The 20265-nt window shown below is 47.2% G+C and overlaps 1 protein-coding gene across 5 annotated transcripts in view; it reads left to right on the top strand.

Annotated features, from left to right (window-relative positions):
* Window positions 1-20265, top strand: part of FAM193A (family with sequence similarity 193, member A) — a 150766-nt gene that overhangs the window by 89760 nt on the left and 40741 nt on the right. For all 5 annotated transcript variants that reach the window (XM_011936753.1, XM_011936749.1, XM_011936751.1 and 2 more), the window contains 6 exons: window positions 8039-8237; window positions 9208-9480; window positions 12947-13250; window positions 14296-14479; window positions 15696-15926; window positions 18134-18995. In XM_011936753.1, the coding sequence (XP_011792143.1) occupies window positions 8039-8237; window positions 9208-9480; window positions 12947-13250; window positions 14296-14479; window positions 15696-15926; window positions 18134-18995 (2053 nt within the window). The remainder of the gene's footprint in view (window positions 1-8038; window positions 8238-9207; window positions 9481-12946; window positions 13251-14295; window positions 14480-15695; window positions 15927-18133; window positions 18996-20265) is intronic.

The following is a 20265-nucleotide window of genomic DNA, read 5'->3' as shown; positions in this document are numbered from 1 at the left end:
TCTCAAACTCCTGACCTCAGGTGATCCACCTACCTCGGCCTCCCAAAGTGCTGGGATTATAGGCATGAGCCACTGCGCCCATCCTATTGGGTGATTTTTGATTACCAATTCAATCTCTTTACTAGTTACAGGTTTGTTCAGACTTTTCTATTTCTTTATGATTTCATCTTGATAAGTTTTGTGTTTCTAAAATTTTCTTCATCTGTTTTATCCAGTGTGTTAGTGTACAGTTGTTCATAATACTTTCTTTTTTCTTTGAAACAGCATCTCACTCTGTCACCCAGACCAGGAGTACAGTGGTATGATCATAGCTCATTGCAGCCTCCAACTCTTGGGCTTAAGCATCCCTCCTGCTTCAGCCTCGCAATAGCTGTGACTACAGGCATGTGCCACCACTCCCAGCTAATTTTTTTTTTTATTGTTTTGGACTTTACCAAAGAGAAGACAGGGTCTCACTGTGTTGCTGTCTGGACTGAAACTCCTGGGCCAAAGCAGTCCTCCTACCTCAGCCTACCAAAGTGCTGGGATTATAGGCGTGAGTTACCAAGCCCAACCAATACTTACTTTTTTTTTTTTTGAGATGGAGTCTGTCTCTGTCGCCCAGGCTGGAGTGCAATGGCACCATCTCGGCTGACTGCAAGCTCCGCCTCCCGGGTTCACGCCATTTTCCTGCCTCAGGACTATAGGCACCCGCCACCACGCCTGGCTAATTTTTTGTATTTTTAGTAAAGACAGGGTTTCACCATGTTAGCCATGATGGTCTCAATCTGCTGACCTCGTGATCCGCCCACCTCGCAAAAGGCTGGGATTATAGGCGTCAGCCACCTCGCCCAGCCAACTTCTCAAGGGTTTTCATATGCAAAGCAGGTTTCTTATAGACACGTATAGTTGTGTTTGTTTGTTATTTTTAGAGATGGAATCTTGCTATGTTACCCCAGCTGGACTTGAACTCCTAGGCTCAAGCAATCCTCCCACCTTGGTCTCCTGAGTAGCTGCGACTATAGGCGCATGCCACCATGCTTGTTGTTTTTTGATATACTCTGATAATCTTTGTCATTTCATTGGTGTATTTGACTCTTCACATTTAAAGTGATTTTTTAATGTATTTAGATTAATATCAGCCATGTTTGTAATTGTTTCCTATTCATTGTGAGTCTTCTGCCTTCTCTACTTTTAATTAAGCATTTTATGATTTTTATCTCCTCTCATTATATCAATTTGATTTATATTTTTTAAAATTTCTGCAGTTGCCCTAGTGTTTACAATATACATTTTGAGCTAATCTAAGTCCCTTTTCAACTAACTAATGTAAAACAGGTGACATTTAACAGATTACTCCCGACCCCTCCCTATTCCCTGTGACATTGCTGTCATTATTTTCACTTATCCACATGTTAATCACCCGGTACAGTGTTGATGATTACTTTCAACAGTTATCTTTTAGATTAATAGGAAGAAGAAGATATTTTGTCTTTATTCCTTGTCTAGTATTCTTCCTTTCTTTATGTAGATTTCTGACCTTCTGTCTGAAGGAAATCTTTTGACATTTCTTGCAGGACAGGTCTGCTGGTGATGAGCTCCCTCAGTTTTTGTTTGTCTGAGGAAGTCTTTATTTCTCCTTCACTTTTGAAGGATAATTTCGCTGGACACATAATTCTAGGTTGGTAGTTTTTTCTTTGAACACTTTAGATCTGTTTAACTTCCCTCTGTCCTTGCTGGCATGGTTTCTGGTTTCTGACAAGGTGTCCTCTGGAATTCTTTTCCCTGTTCTTCTGTAGGTCCACTCGCCCCCACCCAGCTGCTTTCAAGATTTTCTCTTTTTTTTGTTGTTGTTTTTTGTTTTTTTGAGATGGAGTCTCACTCAGCCACCCAGGCTGGAGTGCAATGGCACGATCTCGGCTCACTGCGACCACTGTCTCCCAGGTTCAAGCGATTCTCCCATCTCAGCCTCCAGAGTAGTTGGGATTACAGGCACCCACCATCATGCCTGGCTAATTTTTGTATTTTAGTAGAGATGAGGTTTCACCATGTTGGCCAGGCTGGTCTTGAACTCCTGACCTCAGGTGATCTGCCCACCTTGGCCTCCCATAGTGCTGGGATTACAGGCGTGAGCCACAGCACCTGGCCAAGATTTTCTCTTTTTCTTTGGTATTCTGCAGGTTGAATAGAATATGCCTTCATGTAGCTTTGGGGGTATTTATTCTACTTGATGTTCTCTGAATTCCTTGGATCTATGCTGTCAGTTGTTAATTTTGGAGACTTTTCAGCTATTACTACTTCAACTGTTTCTCTAGTCTCTCCTTCCAGCATTCCACTTACCAGGTGTTATATCTTTTGAAACTGCCCCACAGGTTTTGGATGTTTTGTTCTATTGGGGGGATTGTTTCTAGTTTTGTTTTTAATTCTTGTTTCTCTTTGCCTTGCAGTATGGGAAGTTTCTGCTGACATATCTTGCAGCTCCCTGACTCTTTCCTTGACCGTGTCGTCTCCTGATGAGCCCATCACTGATAGTCTTCGTTTCTCTTACATTGTTTTTATTGCCAGCATTTCTTTCTATCTGTCTGCTCACATGGCCCCCTTGTTCTTGCATGCTGTCTACTTTTTCCATTAGAGCCTTTAGCCTACCAATCATTTTCAGTTTCCTGTTTGATAATTGCCATCCATGTTATCTCCGTGTTCGTGCACCCATTCAGTTGTCTTTCTCAGCCTCTGGTGAGATTGGCGTTAGACCTTCTTCTGTTCTGCATCCCTAACACTCTCTTGCAGGTTTCTCATCTCCTTGTCTCTCAGTTCAGTGTTCTGAGAACTTTTTTGGAATCAGTCCTCCAGTTAAGTGATTCTGTAGAGGTGCCTAGCCTGCCACTTAAGTTCTAATTCCGACTATATTGATATATTTAAATATATTTAATTTACTTTTTTTTTTCAAAGATATCTAGTAGCTTTTTATATTCTCTTATTCCTTGTTTTTCTTTCTTTAAGCATTTCACACTTAGTTACTCTGTGTTTGAATGAAACCTTGAGCATCCGGGTTCGTTTTCTGCTGACATCACCTGTGGTATATTATTTCCTTGTGCGGATGGATTCTATTAGGAGGTTATGTTTTGCTCAGCTTACTCTGTGAGAACCCAGAGGCCTCCATAGTGTGCTTCCCTATGAGGGTTGGCATCTGCTGGTGCGAGAGCTGCCTGAGACCTGGGCTCCTCTCAAGAGTCTCCACACTGCGGCCCCCACACGTCACTGTGGCAATGGGGTGCGGCTATTCCTTCCCTTCACCTCCACTTCGCTTCTCTCATCACCTCCTAATACTTCTTTTCGTCCTTTGCCTTTGTTGATAGCAGTTGGTTACCAAAGTATTCAGTGTCATTTCTCTCAGATCTAGAGCTAAGTAGCCCCTCTTACCCGACAAGGCCCAGACCAGGGGGGAAGAACGGCCTTCTTCAAGCGAAGAGCAAAGCCGAGCAGGTGTGGCTGCACCTTGCTGCTCCTCCCACCTGCTGTCCTTGTGGCCTAGGAGTAGGAAGTCACAACTGCAGGGCCTGAATCTGTACCGGAACCCAAGGCATGTGACTTTGAATCCTGGGTCTTTTTCATCCAGCACGGAGGATGTACTGTGAAACAGTTGATGTATAAGAAAGGGCCTAGAAGTGAGGACAGGGATGTCTCAGAGTCTCCACTGAGAACTTTGCAGTGGAGCATTTGCAGTGGCCACTGGGTTCTGGCCCTCCGGAGTTCGGTGTATCGAGTGGAGCCTGGTGACGTGGTGCAAGGGGAGGACCGGGTGCCAAGTAGCCTTGGGTCCCTTGTTAGCTTCGAGGGCCAGGGTGTGTCTTTACACTCCCTCTCTAGGTTACTTTGAGACTTAAGTAAAACCACTGGAAAAGCATTTAATACAATTAAAACACGATTCAGTTACATACAGTTTAAAGTACAAGTTCAGATTTAGATTGGGGATGTAAAGCTGTGTGGATAATAGGGTCATGAATAGGTTGCAATTTGGGGATCACATTGTGATCTTTGACTTGCATGTTCTTTTAGAGCTGAGATTCAGCTCTTCCAGCCTGAAAACTGGCACAGCGAAAGCAAAGGTAGTCCTTCGCCTCTTTACCATCTCTGGAAGAAATACCAAGAAACCTTAGTTAAGCAGAGAGTTCGTCGTCTTAACCTTTTCGTTACCTGAGGTACAACTGGAACTCATTTTTGCCCGGATGCTTAGTGTTGGGAACCTCTCACGTGTGGGCCTCGTGACTCAGTCTGCGGCTCTTGCTCCTCGTGTCTTGCACCCATGTTCCATGTCTGAGTGAGTGTGGGTGGTAGAGGACAAGCAAGTCACCCAGCTCCCGGATAGACTCAGTGCGTGCCCAGTGGAAAGCAGTTTGTTGTGTTTGCATTTGTGTCAGAGCTTTCATTTAAAGCAACAGTTTTCCTTTCCTATGGATTACTTATTTTATCTCAAAGTGGATAAAAATGCAAAACAGCTGCTAGTTGAAGCTTTGTGGGTTTGTATAATGAGTGAAGTCAGTGTTCAGATTCAATAGCGTGGTCCACATTCTGAGAGTTCCTTTACAGTTAGCTCATTGGTGAACTTACAAAGTCATGGTCAAAAAATGGTCTAGGTGACAGACACCTATTTTTTCCTGAAGGAAATCCATAAGCTATTGAGATCAGTAGGCATCTTCTGCAAAAGCATTAAAGAAAATACAACTTTTTTTGCTACTGATCCCTGTTAGTTTTGTCCCTACTACTGGGCCTCCGTTTTTGAGTAGGTGGGGTTCTGCACAGTGTGTAAATCGAATGCGTAGAATCATTACCATATGTTTCCAATATTACAGTTGTATAGATGCATTCCCTTATTCCTCTAAGCTAGACACTGTTCAGCAGACACTTATTGAACACCCAATATGTGCCAGGCCCTGTGCTATATTCTAGGAAGACAAAAATCGGTTAGTCCTGGCCGCTCTTTTCAAAGAGTTCACAGTCTAAAGAGAAGACAAAAACAAGATCAAAATATGAAAATGTTGTGTACATACCTAATGGAACTCACAGATGCTAGGCAGAAAAGTAACACTGAAGAGAGAACATTTTAAATGAGCCCACAGGTGGTTTTGCAGAGGAAGTGATGCTGAAACAGGGTTTTAAAGCGTAAGCAAGAGCTCTCTGCACACACATGGGTGGTGGAGCCAAGGCTGTCAGCCAGGCTTTTCAAACCTGAAACCAAACAACTCACGGTCGTATCTTGAGGAGTCCAGGAGGTGCTTACATAGCTTCAGAGCCCTGAGAGTGCTTCTAGTCAGGGTTTACCAGCTGGGCCAGCACGACGGGACTGCTGCTCAAAGCCAGCAGGTTGGCATCTATCAGGTGTTTCTGCCCCTTACTAGAAGGTACTCAAGACCCAAGTCTTCTACTTGTTACTTTTCATCAGTTACTTCTCAGCAAAGCAGCTCTTAGCTTATCACTGCTTTGTAGAAACGGGTATTGAAATGCGTTTTTTTTTTTTAATTTTCCTGGCTCTTGTCCCGTGGGGCTTCCATACCAGAAACAATGACTTCAGGCCCTTGCCTGTAGCCTGGGTGGTCCGTCTGGACCTCTTTCTTCCTGCTGTTGAATCTTGAGTGTCTGCTCTACCCTCCTCTCCCCCTTTGCCATCCTGGGCCTGTTTCAGGTCAGTGGACTCACTGAGCTGTCCAGCAGCCCAGAGGGGCGTGCTTCCTCTCTGCTCCGAAGCACTGTGGGAGAAGGGCAAGGTGGAAAGGTTTGGTTGGTTGGTCAGGTGTTTTGTGTCCAGGGACTTTATGTCTATATAAGTAGTCTCTATATAGAAGTCTCTAAGACTGTTGTCTTAGAAAATGAAAGCAGGGCACTGTCACACTCACTGAATACTTACTATGGGCCAGACAGTGTGCTCAATTCTTACTATAACCCTGGAGGTGGTATCTCCAGATTACAGATGAGAAAACTAAAGCACAAAAAGATTGAGTGATTTGCCTGAGGTCACACAGCTAGTAAAAGGGAGAGCTGGCATCTGAGCTCGCCAGACTGCAGAGCCCAAAGGCCAAGACGTGGGACTAGAGTTAAGATCTGTCACCTGAACGTGCCTCCTCATAGTAGAGCCAGCAGTGGTAGCTCCTGGACTAGATGTGCAGTCCCAGCTTTCATCTTGATAGCTCCAGAATTCCTCCTTTCCTTGCCACTTTCACTGCCATTGCTTCATCCTTTCTCACCCCCTGACTAACCACTTGTCCTCCTTCCACCTTCTGGTTCATCCACAGTATTGCCACTAAGCTGACCAAATCATCTCACTTTGCTGCTTAAATCCCTCTGTGACTCCCCAGCCCCTTGAGGACAACAAAATGATACAAAGTTGTCTTTGGCCTGGCTGCTGCCCCCACTCAACCTGGAGCCTGTCAGGGTATGGCACTGTCATACCTGTATATGCACCATCCCTTTGCTCCTAACCCCTTCGTGTCCTCCCTCTGGCCAAGCCAGGCCTGCAGGATTCTGCCGAACCATTGCCCGTTCTTCAGAACCCTCCAGGGAACCCTCCCCCTTGAGTTTACAGAATTCAGTGCTCATTTCTGCATCCCAGAGGATGTGATGACCAGGTTGCCCATAACTGGGCATTCCTCCATTCCAGCAGACAGAAGTCCTCCTGAGGGAGATCTGTATGTCTGCCCAGCATTAGCAAGGACTGGGGGAGAAGGGCCAGCATCCAGATGTCCCACCCCATCCTAGAGCTCATGTAATCTGGGGAAAGGCGGACATTAAACCAATAGGCTACAAGTAGGTCTTGAATTATAACTGTGGTAAGTGCTAACAGGGAAAATGACGGATTTTAGTGTGTTCAGTGGGAAGGCTCGCCTTAGTCTTGGGTGTTGGGTCCTGGGTGGTCACAGCAAAGGCAGTGCCATCTTCTCTGAGGAAGTGATCTTTAGGCCAAGGCCTGCAGGATGAGTGTGAGTGTGGTAACGAGCTGAGGCTCGCACATTCTAGAGCATGGACACAGCACAAGCAAAGCTTAGGGCCAAGAAGGTGAATAGGCGTGTGCTGGCCAAGGGGAGGCCTATGTGTCCAGGCCCTTGGTGAGCCGGAGGGTTGGAGGAGGTAGGCCCAGCTCCCTTGGATCTTTTCAGGCCAGAGCCTTGGGAAGCCATTGCTGCGTCCTGAGCAGGGGAGTGACGGGCTCGAATTTACATTCAACAAAGATCACTCTGGCTGTGATGGGAAGAAGGACTGGGAAGAGTTCCTGGTGCAGATGTGTAGGCTCTTGTGCTGCGCCACTGTGAGAACGTGGTGCTTAGGATCTCCTAAGGAGGTCAGTGGCCAGGGCCTGGTGCCTGGATAGCGGCTGAGGCAGAGGGAGGACCCAAGGGGGCCCCAGCCTGTGCAGGAGCAGCCAGATGGCTAGTCACTCAATAATGCATGGATGTTGGCTAGCCAGCTGGCCAGACCCTGATCACCTTCCCTTGGTGCCTTCAACAGTGGTCTGTCCCACAGGGCCCAGGGCAGGGCTTGCCAGTGAGGCAGCTCCTTTGAGAATGCCCTGGTCTTCAGAGCACTGTATACAAATTCCTCTAGTTCATTAGATTTGCACTGTACTTTGCCTGGGTATAAGAGGTCAGTGTGTAAGGGCTTTATCCATTTTCATCAGTGATTCCAAAGTTGACTTAGCAGTGATGATCATTAAAATCCTTGCAGTGATGATCATTAAAATGCTTGCTGAGATTAGCCGTAGAAACAGATCTTACGACGCACACGACACACTCACGTGTGACCCAGTAGGAATGCTGAGCTGTCTAAAGTTCGTTCAGATATACTCCTCAAGGCATCGGTTGCTTTTCATATCTACATCTGGTTGAAATTTGACCTGCCGTGTACAGTCTCATAAATCAAGTCCACGTTTTGTGAGATGTGCGCCCCGTGGGCCTCAGCTCATGGCGAGCACATCCCATAAGGCTCATAATGAATTGTCTGTCTGTAGTTTACTTACCTAGGTAAACAGAATATTAATTTTGATATGTGATTAGAAAATTTTTTTTTGTAGGCTTTACCGCCAGCACCTGTTCAGAATCACACAAATAAGCATCAGGTATTCAATGCATCTCTTCAAGACCATATTTATCCGAGCTGTTTTGGGAATACTCCAGAGTGGAATAGTTCTAAATTTATAAGTCTTTGGGGATCAGAAGTGATGAATGATAAGAACTGGAATCCTGGCACTTTCTTGCCAGATACAATTTCTGGTAAGGAATTTGTTAAAACTTTCTTAAAGTTTTAAAATAACCTGAGTAGATTGACATCTTTGCCGTACTCTCCCGTGGAAACCCTGGCGCAGCTGTAGCCAGCTGCTGCTCTACCACCTCGTTCTCCAATCCTGCTCCATCCTCTCGCATCTGCCACCCGTCAGTCCCACTGCGTGACTGAGCAGAGCAAGACTCTGACTCCATGGCTGCCTGTCAGACCAGTGAGCCACATGGGCGTGGCCTCCGCACTGCTGAGGGTCTGGTGACCATGGTTGGGTGCCCGGCCTTCAATTCTCGAGCAGTGGTGACAATCAGACCTCAGCCCCCCCGGTGCACAGGAGCAGGAAGAAAGTGCCACAGTCGACTTAAATCTGTGACTCACACTCCTTCCTCTGGTTACTGCATTGGCCCCACATGGCATCTCTCCCCTTTACTAGCTCCTTCCTCCCCAGCTGCCTCAGCCACTGAGGCCCAGCTGTTACTTCAGTCGCAGGGTCAGGGGCACCTGAAAAGGGGCTGGTGCCTACCCCTCATCTCTGTCTTCCTGTGGCCGGAGCTCCTGGCAGCCCCACACCCAGCCCCCGCGTGTGCCAGAACAGCAGACTACACTTGACATCCTGATCTCTGCTTGGGAAGGATTTCTAGCTGTGTGACCTTGGGCAAGTTGCTTGGCCTCTCTGAGCCTCAGTTTCTTCATCTTCTTAGGAAGGGAGTAATAGTATCAACCTCAGAAAGTAGTTTTAAGACTTTACGTAACTTTGGAAAGCACCTAGCACAGGAATTGGCACATAGTAGGTGCTCAATACAATTTTTTCTTAGACTAAAAACTAGTTGACTTACTGTCATCCCAGTGGGATCCTGACTTCAGTAGCACCCCCAGTGTCAAATGTTCAGTCATCAGCATGTCTTTTAGGGTTTAGCTAAGTATGATTGCTGTCAGAAGCCATAATATTCCTGTTTTTCTTTGAAGGGAGTGAAATATTAGGGCCAACACTCTCAGAAACAAGACCAGAAGCCCTTCCACCTCCATCTAGCAATGAAACACCTGCAGTCTCGGATAGTAAAGAGAAAAAGAATGCTGCAAAAAAGAAGTGTTTATACAATTTCCAAGATGCTTTTATGGAAGCAAACAAAGTTGTCATGGCCACCTCATCAGCCACGTCCTCCGTGTCCTGCACAGCTACCACAGTGCAGTCCAGCAACAGCCAGTTCAGAGTGTCATCCAAGAGACCTCCTTCAGTAGGTAAGGCTTGAAGGCTCACTAGCCCTCGGGGTCTGCAGGAAGGCTGGGTTTACTGACTTCTCATCTTTGTAACTGCCTTTTACTTGGCCCAGCCCGAGGCGTAAGTGTAATTAACCGACCAAAAATGCTCACACACACAGAGCTGATCCCTGGGACTTTGATTAGAATTGTAGCTATTGTGCCAGGTTCCTCTGGGGCTTTGCTGCACCATCTTGCTTTTGTCTCTGTTTCTGTTGTTCTTCTGTGATAGGAAGAGGTTATTGCTTGCTTTCTCTTCTCTTTTTCTTTTTCAAGATAGGGTCTCGGCCGGGCGCGGTGGCTCACGCCTGTAATCCCAGCACTTTGGGAGGCCAAGGCGGGCGGATCACGAGGTCAGGAGATTGAGACCATCCTGGTGAGCACAGTGAAACCCTGTCTCTACTAAAAATACAAAAAAATTAGCCGGACATGGTGGCGGGCCCCTGTAGTCCCAGCTACTCGGGAGGCTGAGGCAGGAGAATGGCGTGAACCCGGGAGATGGAGCGTGCAGTGAGCCGAGATTGCGCCACTGCACTCCAGCCTGGGCGACAGAGCAAGACTCCGTCTCAAAAAAAAAATAAATAAAAAGATAGGGTCTCACTCTTGTTCGCCCAGGCTGGAGTGCAGTGGCACAATCTCAGCTCACTACAGCCTCCACTTCTTGTGTTCAAGCGATTCTCCCACCTTGGCCTCCTGAGTAGCTGGGACTACAGGCACCCACCACCATGCATGGCTAATTTTTGTATTTTTTGGTGGAGACGGGGTTTCACCACGTTGGCCAGGCAAGGAGGTCATTGCTTTCTGAGCATGTGGCAAGATTTCTCAGAAGCTGCTTTAGGAAAATGCTAAGCAGATGTGAGCTGGCTCGAGGAGGCCTCACTAGCCAAAGCTGGGACAGATTGAGCATTAAAAGGAATGAAGAGGCTGAGTGCAGTAGCTCCCAGCATTTTGGGAGGCTAAAAGGGGAGGATTGCCTAAGCCTGGGAGTTTGAGACTAGCTTGGGCAACATAGTGATGAGACCCTGTCTCTAAAAAAAAAATTTAAAAAACAGTAAGGAAGTTTGACTATAGCATACAAATAAAGTCAAGAATCCAAAGGGATTGGGGAGCTCAAACAGAGCAGTAGGGTGGGAAGCTCCTTCTTCTAGAAGCACACCTCCTCCAAATGTATAAGAAGGATAGGAGTGGCACTTCAGCATGCTGCGCCCCTGGGGTAACAGCTGGTGCAAGTATGCAGCATTCATGGAGGTTAACGAGGGATATCAGTTTGGGGAATGGAGTATTTCTGCTGTTCAAAAGCAGCACCCACAGGGAACTGACAGATTACACAGGAATGGTGAGCGCCTGTATTAATCCATTCTCACGGTGCTATGAAGAACTACCCAGGACTGGGTAATTTATAAAGGAAAGAATTTTAATTGACTCACAGTTCCACATGGCTGGGGAGGCCTCAGGAAACTTACAATATGGTGGAAGGTACCTCTTCACGGGGGAGAGAATGAATATCCAGCGAAGGGGAAGCCCCTTATAAAACCGTCAGATCTCGTGAGAACTCACTCACTAGAACAGCATGGGGGAAGCCCCCACCATGATTCAGTTATTTCCACTGGGTCCCTTCCACTACACGGGGGGATTATGGGAACTGCAATTCAAGAGGAAATTTGGGTGGGGGCACAACCAAACCCTATCACTGGGGACTGACAGATTACAAAGGAATGGTGGGTGCCAGACTCTGGAGGAACCTAGCAGACAGTGCCATGCACATCACCATGAAACAGAGAGACACTGGTTGCATCCCATTGCCACAAACTCAGAAGAATCCAACATAATATTTGCAGGATTTGTGCCCAGAACGTTTTATCTAAATCTTCCAAGACAAGACAAATGCAAATGGGCAGACAGGTGGCCTGTTAAAAAAAAATGTTAGGCCAGGTGCGGTGGCTCATGCCTGTAATCCCAGCACTTTTGGGGGGGGGCCAAGGCAGGCGGACCATGAGGTTAGGAGATCAAGACCATCTGGCTAACACAGTGAAATCTCGGCTCTACTAAAAATACAAAAAAATTAGCCAGACGTGGTGGTGGGCTCCTGTAGTCCCAGCTCCGTGGGAGGCTGAGGCAGGAGAATGGCGTGAACCTAGGAGGTGGAGCTTGCAGTGAACCAAGATCGTGCCACTGCACTCCAGCCTGGGCGACAAATCGAGACTCCGTCTCAAAAAAAAAAGTTAGTCTTGTGAAAAGAGAAAAGGGTTAGAAGAGACTGGGTTGGTGGGAAAGCTATAATGGACATGTGAAGGAAATTGGAAAATTGAATATGGGTTGTACCTTAGATGAGAGTATCCTGTCAGTGTTTTTTTTTGAGGCGGACTCTCGCTCTGTCACCCAGGCTGGAGTGCAGTGGCCGGATCTCGGCTCACTGCAAGCTCCACCTCCTGGGTTCACGCCATTCTCCTGCCTCAGCCTCCCAAGTAGCTGGGACTACAGGTGCCCGCCACCTCATCCGGCTAGTTTTTTTGTATTTTTTAGTAGAGACGGGGTTTCACCGTGTTTGCCAGGATGGTCTCGATCTCCTGACCTCGTGATCCGCCCGCCTCAGCCTCCCAAAGTGCTGGGATTACAGGCTTGAGCCACCGCGCCCGGCCTTCCTGTCAGTGTTAAATGCCATTGAGGTGATCATAGTATTGTGGTTATCCAGCAAAATGTCAAAAAAAGAGAGAGAGGGAGGGAAAGAAAGAAAAGAAAGAGAGGAGAGAGATGGGAGGAAATTTTTAAGTAAAAAGCTGGGTACAGTGGCTCACACCTGTAGTCCCAGCACTTTAGGTGGCCCTGGTGAGAGGATCGCTTGAGCCCAGGGGTTCAAGACCAGCCTGGACAACATAGTGAGACCCTGTCTCTTAAAAAAGAAAAAGGTAATTTTTTTTTTTTTCCTTTGAGGTGGAGTCTGGCTCTGTCACCCAGGCTGCTGGAGTGCAGTGGTGTGATCTGTGATCCTCCTGCCTCAGCCTCCCAAATAGCTGGGACTACAGGTACATGCCACCATGCCCGGCTAATTTTTTCTGTTTCTAGTACAGACAAGGTTTCACTAAGTTAGTCAAGCTGGTCTCGATCTTCTGACTTGTGATCCGCTGGCCTCAGCCTCCCAAAGTGCTGGGATTACAGGCATGAACCACCGCACCCAGCCAAGAAATTTTTTTAAAAAAACAAACTGTCGATGTTCTGAGGAGTTCATGCTGAAGTGTTTTAGAGGCGAGTGCAGTTTGCAGACATTCAGCCGAAAAGTGTATGTGCATGTAAGACATAAAGTTTATAAACAGGACAGAATATTAGGTCGTGATGATGAAGCAAGGTGAAGGATGAATGGGTACTCTTTGTGTGTTCTTTCAGATTTTCTGCAGGTTTGAACATTTTTGAAACAAAAACTTGGCAGTGACTCTCACCTCTCTAAATGCAGGTGACGTGTTTCATGGCATCAGCAAGGAGGACCACAGACACTCGGCCCCAGCCGCCCCGAGGAACAGCCCCACGGGCTTGGCCCCCCTCCCAGCGCTCTCGCCTGCCGCACTCTCACCTGCCGCGCTCTCACCTGCCGCACTTTCACCTGCTTCCACAGCTCACCTTGCAAATCTTGCAGCCCCATCATTCCCCAAAACAGCAACCACAACTGCCGGGTTTGTGGACACACGCAAGAGTTTCTGTCCTGCACCCCTGCCCCCGGCCACAGATGGCTCCATTAGCGCCCCTCCAAGTGTCTGCAGGTGAGCCAAGTCCTGGTTGGGGATGGGTGTTACACTGCACTAGCACAGCTACAGAAACTTCCCCGGGACCATGCAGTTGAAAAGCCTAGTGAAATGCTGAGGGAACGCAAGGATGTCCCCAGCAGAGGCCATGGGTGGAGGGGCTCCCATCTCAGCCTCTAGTTCTGCAGACGGAAGAGCAGGGGCAGTGGGCTGCCGTAGAAAGGTAGGCCAGTTACCCCTAAACACTGACCGCATCGGGGGCGTACATTGTTATTTGTTGTATAAGTTGTATTTGTTATACCTAGGGTGGAATCAGAAGAAAATGAATGAAATGTGTATAGTAAAAACACAATACAACAAACACTCAACAGGTTTTTGTTTTGTTTTGTGTTTGAGACAGAGTCTTGCTCTGTCGTCCAGGCTGAAGTGCAGTGGTGTAATCTCAGTGCACTGCAACCTCCATCTCATGGGTTCAAGTGATTCTCCTGCCTCAGCAAGTAGTGAGACTTGCTCTCAAGTAGTGAGACCACCATGGCTGGCTAATTTTTGTATTTTTAGTAGAGACGGGTTTCACCATGTTGGCCAGGCTGATCTCGAACTCCTGACCCCAGGGGATCCACCTTCCTCGGCCTCCCAGAGTGCTGGGAGTACAGACGTGAGCCACTGCACCCAGCCAGACTTCCCTTTTAAGACAATTTCTGTTACCTTTGAACTTGCCCGTTTGAAGCTCTACCCCTTCTCCCCCTTAGTATGGAAGCTGTGGTGGCAGGGACAGTCTTAGAAGGAGTCATTGGAGAGACTACGTGTTCCTGTTCAGTGGCGCTCTATGAGTGCTCTGAGGGACCGCCTGCATGCGTGCGCACACGCCATGCCTCCCACGTGAGCCCCTGGCCAACGTCTTTGGTGCATGTGTATGACTCCCTAGGAACCTTGGGGCTCTGCACCCTCTGCACTGCCTCTTGTCTGTGAAATGGGCAGGACAGTGGGTGGTCATGCGCAACAATGGGAGTCATTGCCTCCCGGGGCTGGCCACTTGCCGATGAGCTTGTGTGCGATTTTGCAGTGACCCTGACTGCGAAGGGCACCGCTGCGAGAATGGTGTCTACGACCCACAGCAGGATGATGGGGACGAGAGTGCAGATGAGGACAGCTGCTCTGAGCACAGCTCCAGCACCTCAACCTCCACCAACCAGAAGGAGGGCAAGTACTGCGACTGCTGCTACTGCGAATTCTTTGGGCACGGCGGGGTGAGTGCGTGAGGTCAGCGCGTCATGATGTGGGAAGTGTGCAGCACACGGGCTCCTCTGCAGAAATTCTGCACCTCTAGGATATATCCATCGTAAAGAAGCAAAGAAAAATATTGCCCAAAGATTTAGCCATAATGATTTTTTGCTTCATTTTTACATTTTGTTTGTGGTTTTTAAGGTAATTGGTAAATCAGGGGTGCAGTATTCCTACTGAGTACCCATTGTTAGGAGGTTATTAACCGTGGTATATCCATATGGTGGAACATTGTGGCCAGTGACAGCAGCGTTGTGTGTGTGCAGTTGGATTTCTCTTGTTTGAATACAGAGGGCATTGGTACACACACGTACTTGTCCGTCTTTCCAGAGCTATGATTTAATTTATACAACCAGTTATCACCCGCAGTTTAAGAGGGATGGGTGGTAGGAATAGCAGGGGCTTATAGTTGTTCTTTTTCTGCTTTAGCTCTGTTTGCATTTCCTAAAATGTGCACATATTTTTATAGTAAGAAATTTGGCAGTAGGATTCAGGGCAGGTTTTTTTTGTTTTTGGCACCAAAAAGGAAACCTACAAATGGATAGAAAGATACTACAGACACATTTATTGACATGAAAAGATACTCACACCATATTAAATAACAAGTAGAGGCCAAGCGCGGTGGCTCATGCCTGTAATACCAGCACTTTGGGAGGCCAAGGGAGGAGGATCTCTTGAGCCCAGGAATTGACCAGCTTGGGTGACACCGTGAGACCCTTTCTCTACAAAAAATGAAGAAAATTAGCTGTGGGTGTGACGGTACACGGCTGCTTTGCTTGAGCCCAGAGACCAAGGCTGCAGTGAGCTATGATTGCACCACTGCGCTCTGGCCTGGGTGACAGAGCAAGACCCTGTCTCAAAAATAAGTAAATAAATAAAGTATATTAATCAGAATTTGTAATTGTTTCCTTTTTAGTTTAAAAATCCACTTATGTGCATAGCTGTGCATGTTTTACCAGATTTTTCATGAATATGTAAAATTTGAGGACAGGTATCAAAATGCCACTTTTGGATGACTTGCTGATAGGTTTTTCTTTTTTTCTGCTGGTTGTTTTATTTCCTTATTTTTCACAACAAATATATACTAGTTGAGTAATAAAACAGTTTATTTTTGGAGGTGTGGTCTGAAATTTATTACATTCAAAATTTTTAAAACTTAAGCGTAACTGTTGTTTTTCTCAGCCTCCAGCTGCACCAACAAGTAGAAATTATGCAGAAATGAGGGAAAAGCTTCGCTTACGGCTGACCAAGAGGAAAGAAGAGCAACCTAAAAAAATGGATCAGATCTCAGAAAGGGAAAGCGTCGTTGACCATCGGAGGGTGGAGGATTTATTGCAGTTTATAAACAGCTCTGAAACCAAACCAGTGAGCAGCACGCGTGCAGCAAAGCGGGCAAGGCATAAGCAAAGGAAGGCAAGTGACAGGTCTCAGGCACCTGGAGGTGCCAGGTCTGAGGGCATTTGAGGGTGCCGTGCAACACCAGTCTCCAGGCAGGGCTGAGCTACAGAAGGTTGGGGCTCTGACGTGTGTTTACTTGCCCACAACATTGCTCCAAGAGCCAGCCTGTCGCTGGTGGCCTCAACTGGAGACTGGTAAAATTTCAGGAAATTACTTCCCCTTTTGTAGAATGGGTTTGTTCTTGTGCTGGCTGTCATGAGGGCAGCAGCAGACACTCCAGCTTTATCTGTTGGAGAACCTTCTTTTCCAAGAAAGGAGCCCTCAACTGTAGAGATGGTAGAAGAAAGGCCCAGGTGGGCTTTTGGGGCCTGTGGGTGAAGAAGTGTCTTTGATATGAGACTGGGGCGGGGCACTTGGCACAGGGAAGTCTTCTGGACTCAGGTCTGAGTATGTCCCCCATGCTCCTCTTGTCCCACTGCTGTTCCAGATGAAGACCAGTACATGCCATTGATTAGAGGGGAGGAAAATAAGTCTTCATGGGAAGGCATGAGCAGTTCTTTCCTTTCCAGAGGGCATGGTATGTCACAAAAAGCAAATGTCAAATAGAAAAAAAAAATTAGCCAGGCATGGTGGTGTACGCCTGTAGTCCCAGCTACTCAGGAGACTTTCTACGCCGCACCCATTTTACAGAGCAGCTCACAGACGTGTGTTGAGGCTCACTGGCTGGCTGGTTGTTGAAGGGACGGCAATAGTTCGCCTGTTCTGTCCCGTAGCAGGTCCAACCCAGAGGCCTGTGCTGGGGCAGCCACCCTGCTAGATACCAGGGCATCTGCCCTCACGTGCTTGTTATTGGTCCATATATTGACAAGACACCTATGTTGGATTTAGATCGGCTCTGAGAGGGCGCCAGCTGGCCAGTGTGTGCCAGCAAGTGTCCTGATGGAGTTGGTCTCCTCACTTCTGCAGTGCAGCCCCGCAGCTCACTCCAGACATTGGACTGTAGGACCCACCGTGAGGTGGCTGCTGGGTGCTGCTCCTGACATACACATGGAGAAGGATGTTAAATAATTTTTACTTGAATTGTCAAATGAAATTTTGAGTAACATACCAATGTTAAATTTGTATCATAATTTTTAAGTTTTTCAAAAGATAATTTTCCTGTTAAAAATATTGTGAAAAATAATTTATACTTGGGGAGTGCTTTTCTATTTCTCTAGGAGAAATGCTTTTGCCAGAGTTTCTCATAAGCCCCAGCATTTCTAAAGGTTGGTGGTGGGTGGAGCCGTGCTCCCGACACTGATGACGCCCATCTGCTCTCTGAACACAAAGAACAGTTTCCATTTGTGCCCCTGGAGTCTGTATGTATGCATCACTACTCAAAGGCAGTCTTCACTTGGGATGAAAATTAGTTTTCCATCAAGTTGGACAGTGAGTCATTTGCTCTGTCCCACTAGTGAAAATATATGGCACTTTTGTTTATCTGCTAGGGTGGGAAGAAGGAATTTCTGTTTCTTTTACTACACATTTCTTTTTGTGGTGCCATCACAGCTCATTGCAGCCTCGACCTCCTGGCTTCAAGCGATTCTCACCTCAGCTTCCCAAGTAGCTGGGACCACAGTCGTGTGCCACCACATCCAGCTAATTTTGATACTTTTTGTAGAGAGAGGATTTTGCCGTGTTGCCCAGGCTGCTTTCGAACTCCTAGGATCACAGGTGTGAGCCGCTGCACATTTCTTACGTTCCCTGTTCAGGTGAATGCATCAGCCTTCGCCTGGAAAGGTGGCCAGAGTTCTGTCGGCACGTGTGCAGCCTCAGTACTGCCCGGGCAGGCTGTGGTATTGGTTACATCATCCATTCCTCCAGGCAGCATGATGCCTGCCGCACCTGTGAAGGGGTAGCTGGCTCCCTGGATGTGTGCTTTGCAGCTGCTTTGCCCTTGGTTACTGTGTTTAGCACCAGCTCAAAGGCTATGGGGAATTTTTTGTTAACTACCACCCCCCACCCAAAAAAGGAAGCATATACTTTAGTAAATAGGTGAAGTTTAACAATCCTGTAGAGTAAGAGAATTGGAGGTGGGTGTGTGTTAAGTTCTGATGTATTACAGCCTCTTCAGAGTTTATGTTCCATATGTGATTCGTTTTTAAAATTATCTTAGTTTTTCTGTATGACTTAAGTTTTAGCACTCACTGTAGTCTTAGACTGCCTTCTTTTCGCATTGGCAGCTGGAGGAGAAAGCTCGCCTGGAAGCAGAGGCCAGGGCCCGGGAGCATCTGCACCTCCAGGAGGAGCAGAGGCGGCGGGAGGAGGAGGAGGAGGAGGAAGAAGAGGAGGAGCGTTTCAAGGAAGAGTTTCAGCGGCTTCAGGAGCTTCAGAAGCTAAGAGCTGTAAAAAAGAAGAAGAAGGAGAGGCCAAGTAAAGACTGCCCCAAGTTGGACATGCTCACTGGAAATTTCCAGGCAGCAACAGAGTCTGTCTCTAACTCTGAAAACATCCACAATGGCTCACTAGAGCAAACTGAAGCACCGGAAACCTCTTCTCAGTCCCCATCCAGGCATATGAACCACTCAGAGCCCAGGCCAGGGCTAGGGGCTGAGGGGGATGCTGCAGACCCCGTCATCACCAGAGACTCCAAATTTCTCCTCCCCAAGGAGGTGAATGGGAAGCAGCATGAGCCACTCTCTTTTTTCTTTGACATCATGCAGCACCATAAAGAGGGAAATGGCAAGCAGAAGCTGAGGCAGACCAGCAAGGCCAGCAGCGAGCCAGCAAGAAGGCCCACGGAGCCGCCCAAGGCCACAGAGGGGCAGCCCAAGCCTCGGGCCCAGACTGAGTCAAAGGCTAAGGTGGTTGATCTCACATCCATCACAGAGCAGAAAAGAGAGGAGAGAAAAGTCAACAGTAATAACAATAACAAAAAGCAGCTGAACCACATCAAGGAAGAAAAGTCAAACCCAACCCCTATGGAGCCCACCTCTCCCAGCGAGCATCAGAACAACAAGCTGGTGCTGGCAGAGTCCCCTCAGCCAAAGGGCAAGAACAAGAAAAATAAGAAGAAGAAAGGAGACAGAGTCAACAATTCAATTGGTAAATACAGAATAGCGGGAAGGTATTTCTGAGCGGTGCCTGGTTTTCCACGTGTGATGTGCTAGTATGGGAAAACACCGGGTTTGGCGTGCTCTCGCCATGTGGCCTCCCTCCTGTAGAAAAGAGCGTAGAGGGGCTGGGCATGGTGGCTCACACCTGTAATCCCAGCACTGTAGGAGGCCAGGGTGGGCAGATCACCAGAGGTCAAGAGTTCGAGACCAGCCTGGCCCTGTGAAACCCTGTCTCTACTAAAAATACCAAAAAAAATTAGCTGGGCTTGGTGGTGCGCCTGTAGTCCCAGCTACTCAGGGAGGCTGAGGCAGGAGAATCGCTTGAACCTAGGAGGCAGAGGTTGCAGTGAGCCAAGATCGGGCCATTACACTTCAGCCGGGTGACAGAGGGAGATTCCATCTCAAAAAAAAAAAAAAAAATGTAAAGGATTTCTACCCCCTCCAGTTCCCCAACTGTAGTTCCCCAACATCAGTATTTCCCATGTTTGCTTCGTCATTCTCTCTCCCTCTCTCTGTTATTTTTCTGGACAGAATGAGAGTCACTTCATACATGACACCCCCTTTTTTTTTATGACACCCCTTTAATCTAAAATACTTCTGTGTATATTTCCTCAAGATAAGGACACTTAGACACTTATAAAACCATAGTACAGTGACCAAAATGAAGAAGTTGACACTGATCCAGTGCTATTCTCTAATGGTAGACCTTACTCATGTTTCTCCAGTTTTCCATTTAACATCCTTTATAGCAAAAAAAAAAAAACCTCTTATTTCTCCTGATGTGGGATCCAGTCCAGGATCCCATGTCATATCTCTTTAATTTCTTTTCCTTTGGATCGGTTTCTCTGTTTTTCATGACCTTGACTTTTTTGAAGAGTGCAACCCATTTATTTTTTTTAGAGTAACCCTTGGTCAGGGTGTATGCCCCATGTCTTCCCAGTCAGATTCAGATTCCATGTTTTTGGTAGCAACACCATTGATGTGACCAGTCCCTGCTGGTGTATCCCACCAGGAGGTGGATGATGATGTCTGTCCTATCACTGGTGACGGGAACTCTGATCCTGGGTTGAGCTGGTCTGTCCATTTTCACTACGGTCAAGTTAATATTTCTCCTTTGATAATTAGTAAGTGTCTTATGGGGAGACAAGTATCCCGTTTTTATTGAACATTCACCAACTAGTTGTAGCATCCATTAATGATTCTTGCCTGAAATGTTTTATTGCTGTGTTGTCATATGGTGATTTTTCTTTTTTTTTTTT

The sequence above is a fragment of the Colobus angolensis genome, unplaced genomic scaffold (genome assembly GCF_000951035.1).
Source record: "Colobus angolensis palliatus isolate OR3802 unplaced genomic scaffold, Cang.pa_1.0 Scaffold157, whole genome shotgun sequence".
Classification (NCBI taxonomy): domain Eukaryota; kingdom Metazoa; phylum Chordata; class Mammalia; order Primates; family Cercopithecidae; genus Colobus; species Colobus angolensis.
The sequence above is the reverse complement of the archived record's forward strand: the minus strand, read 5'-3'. Positions and strand labels throughout refer to the sequence as shown.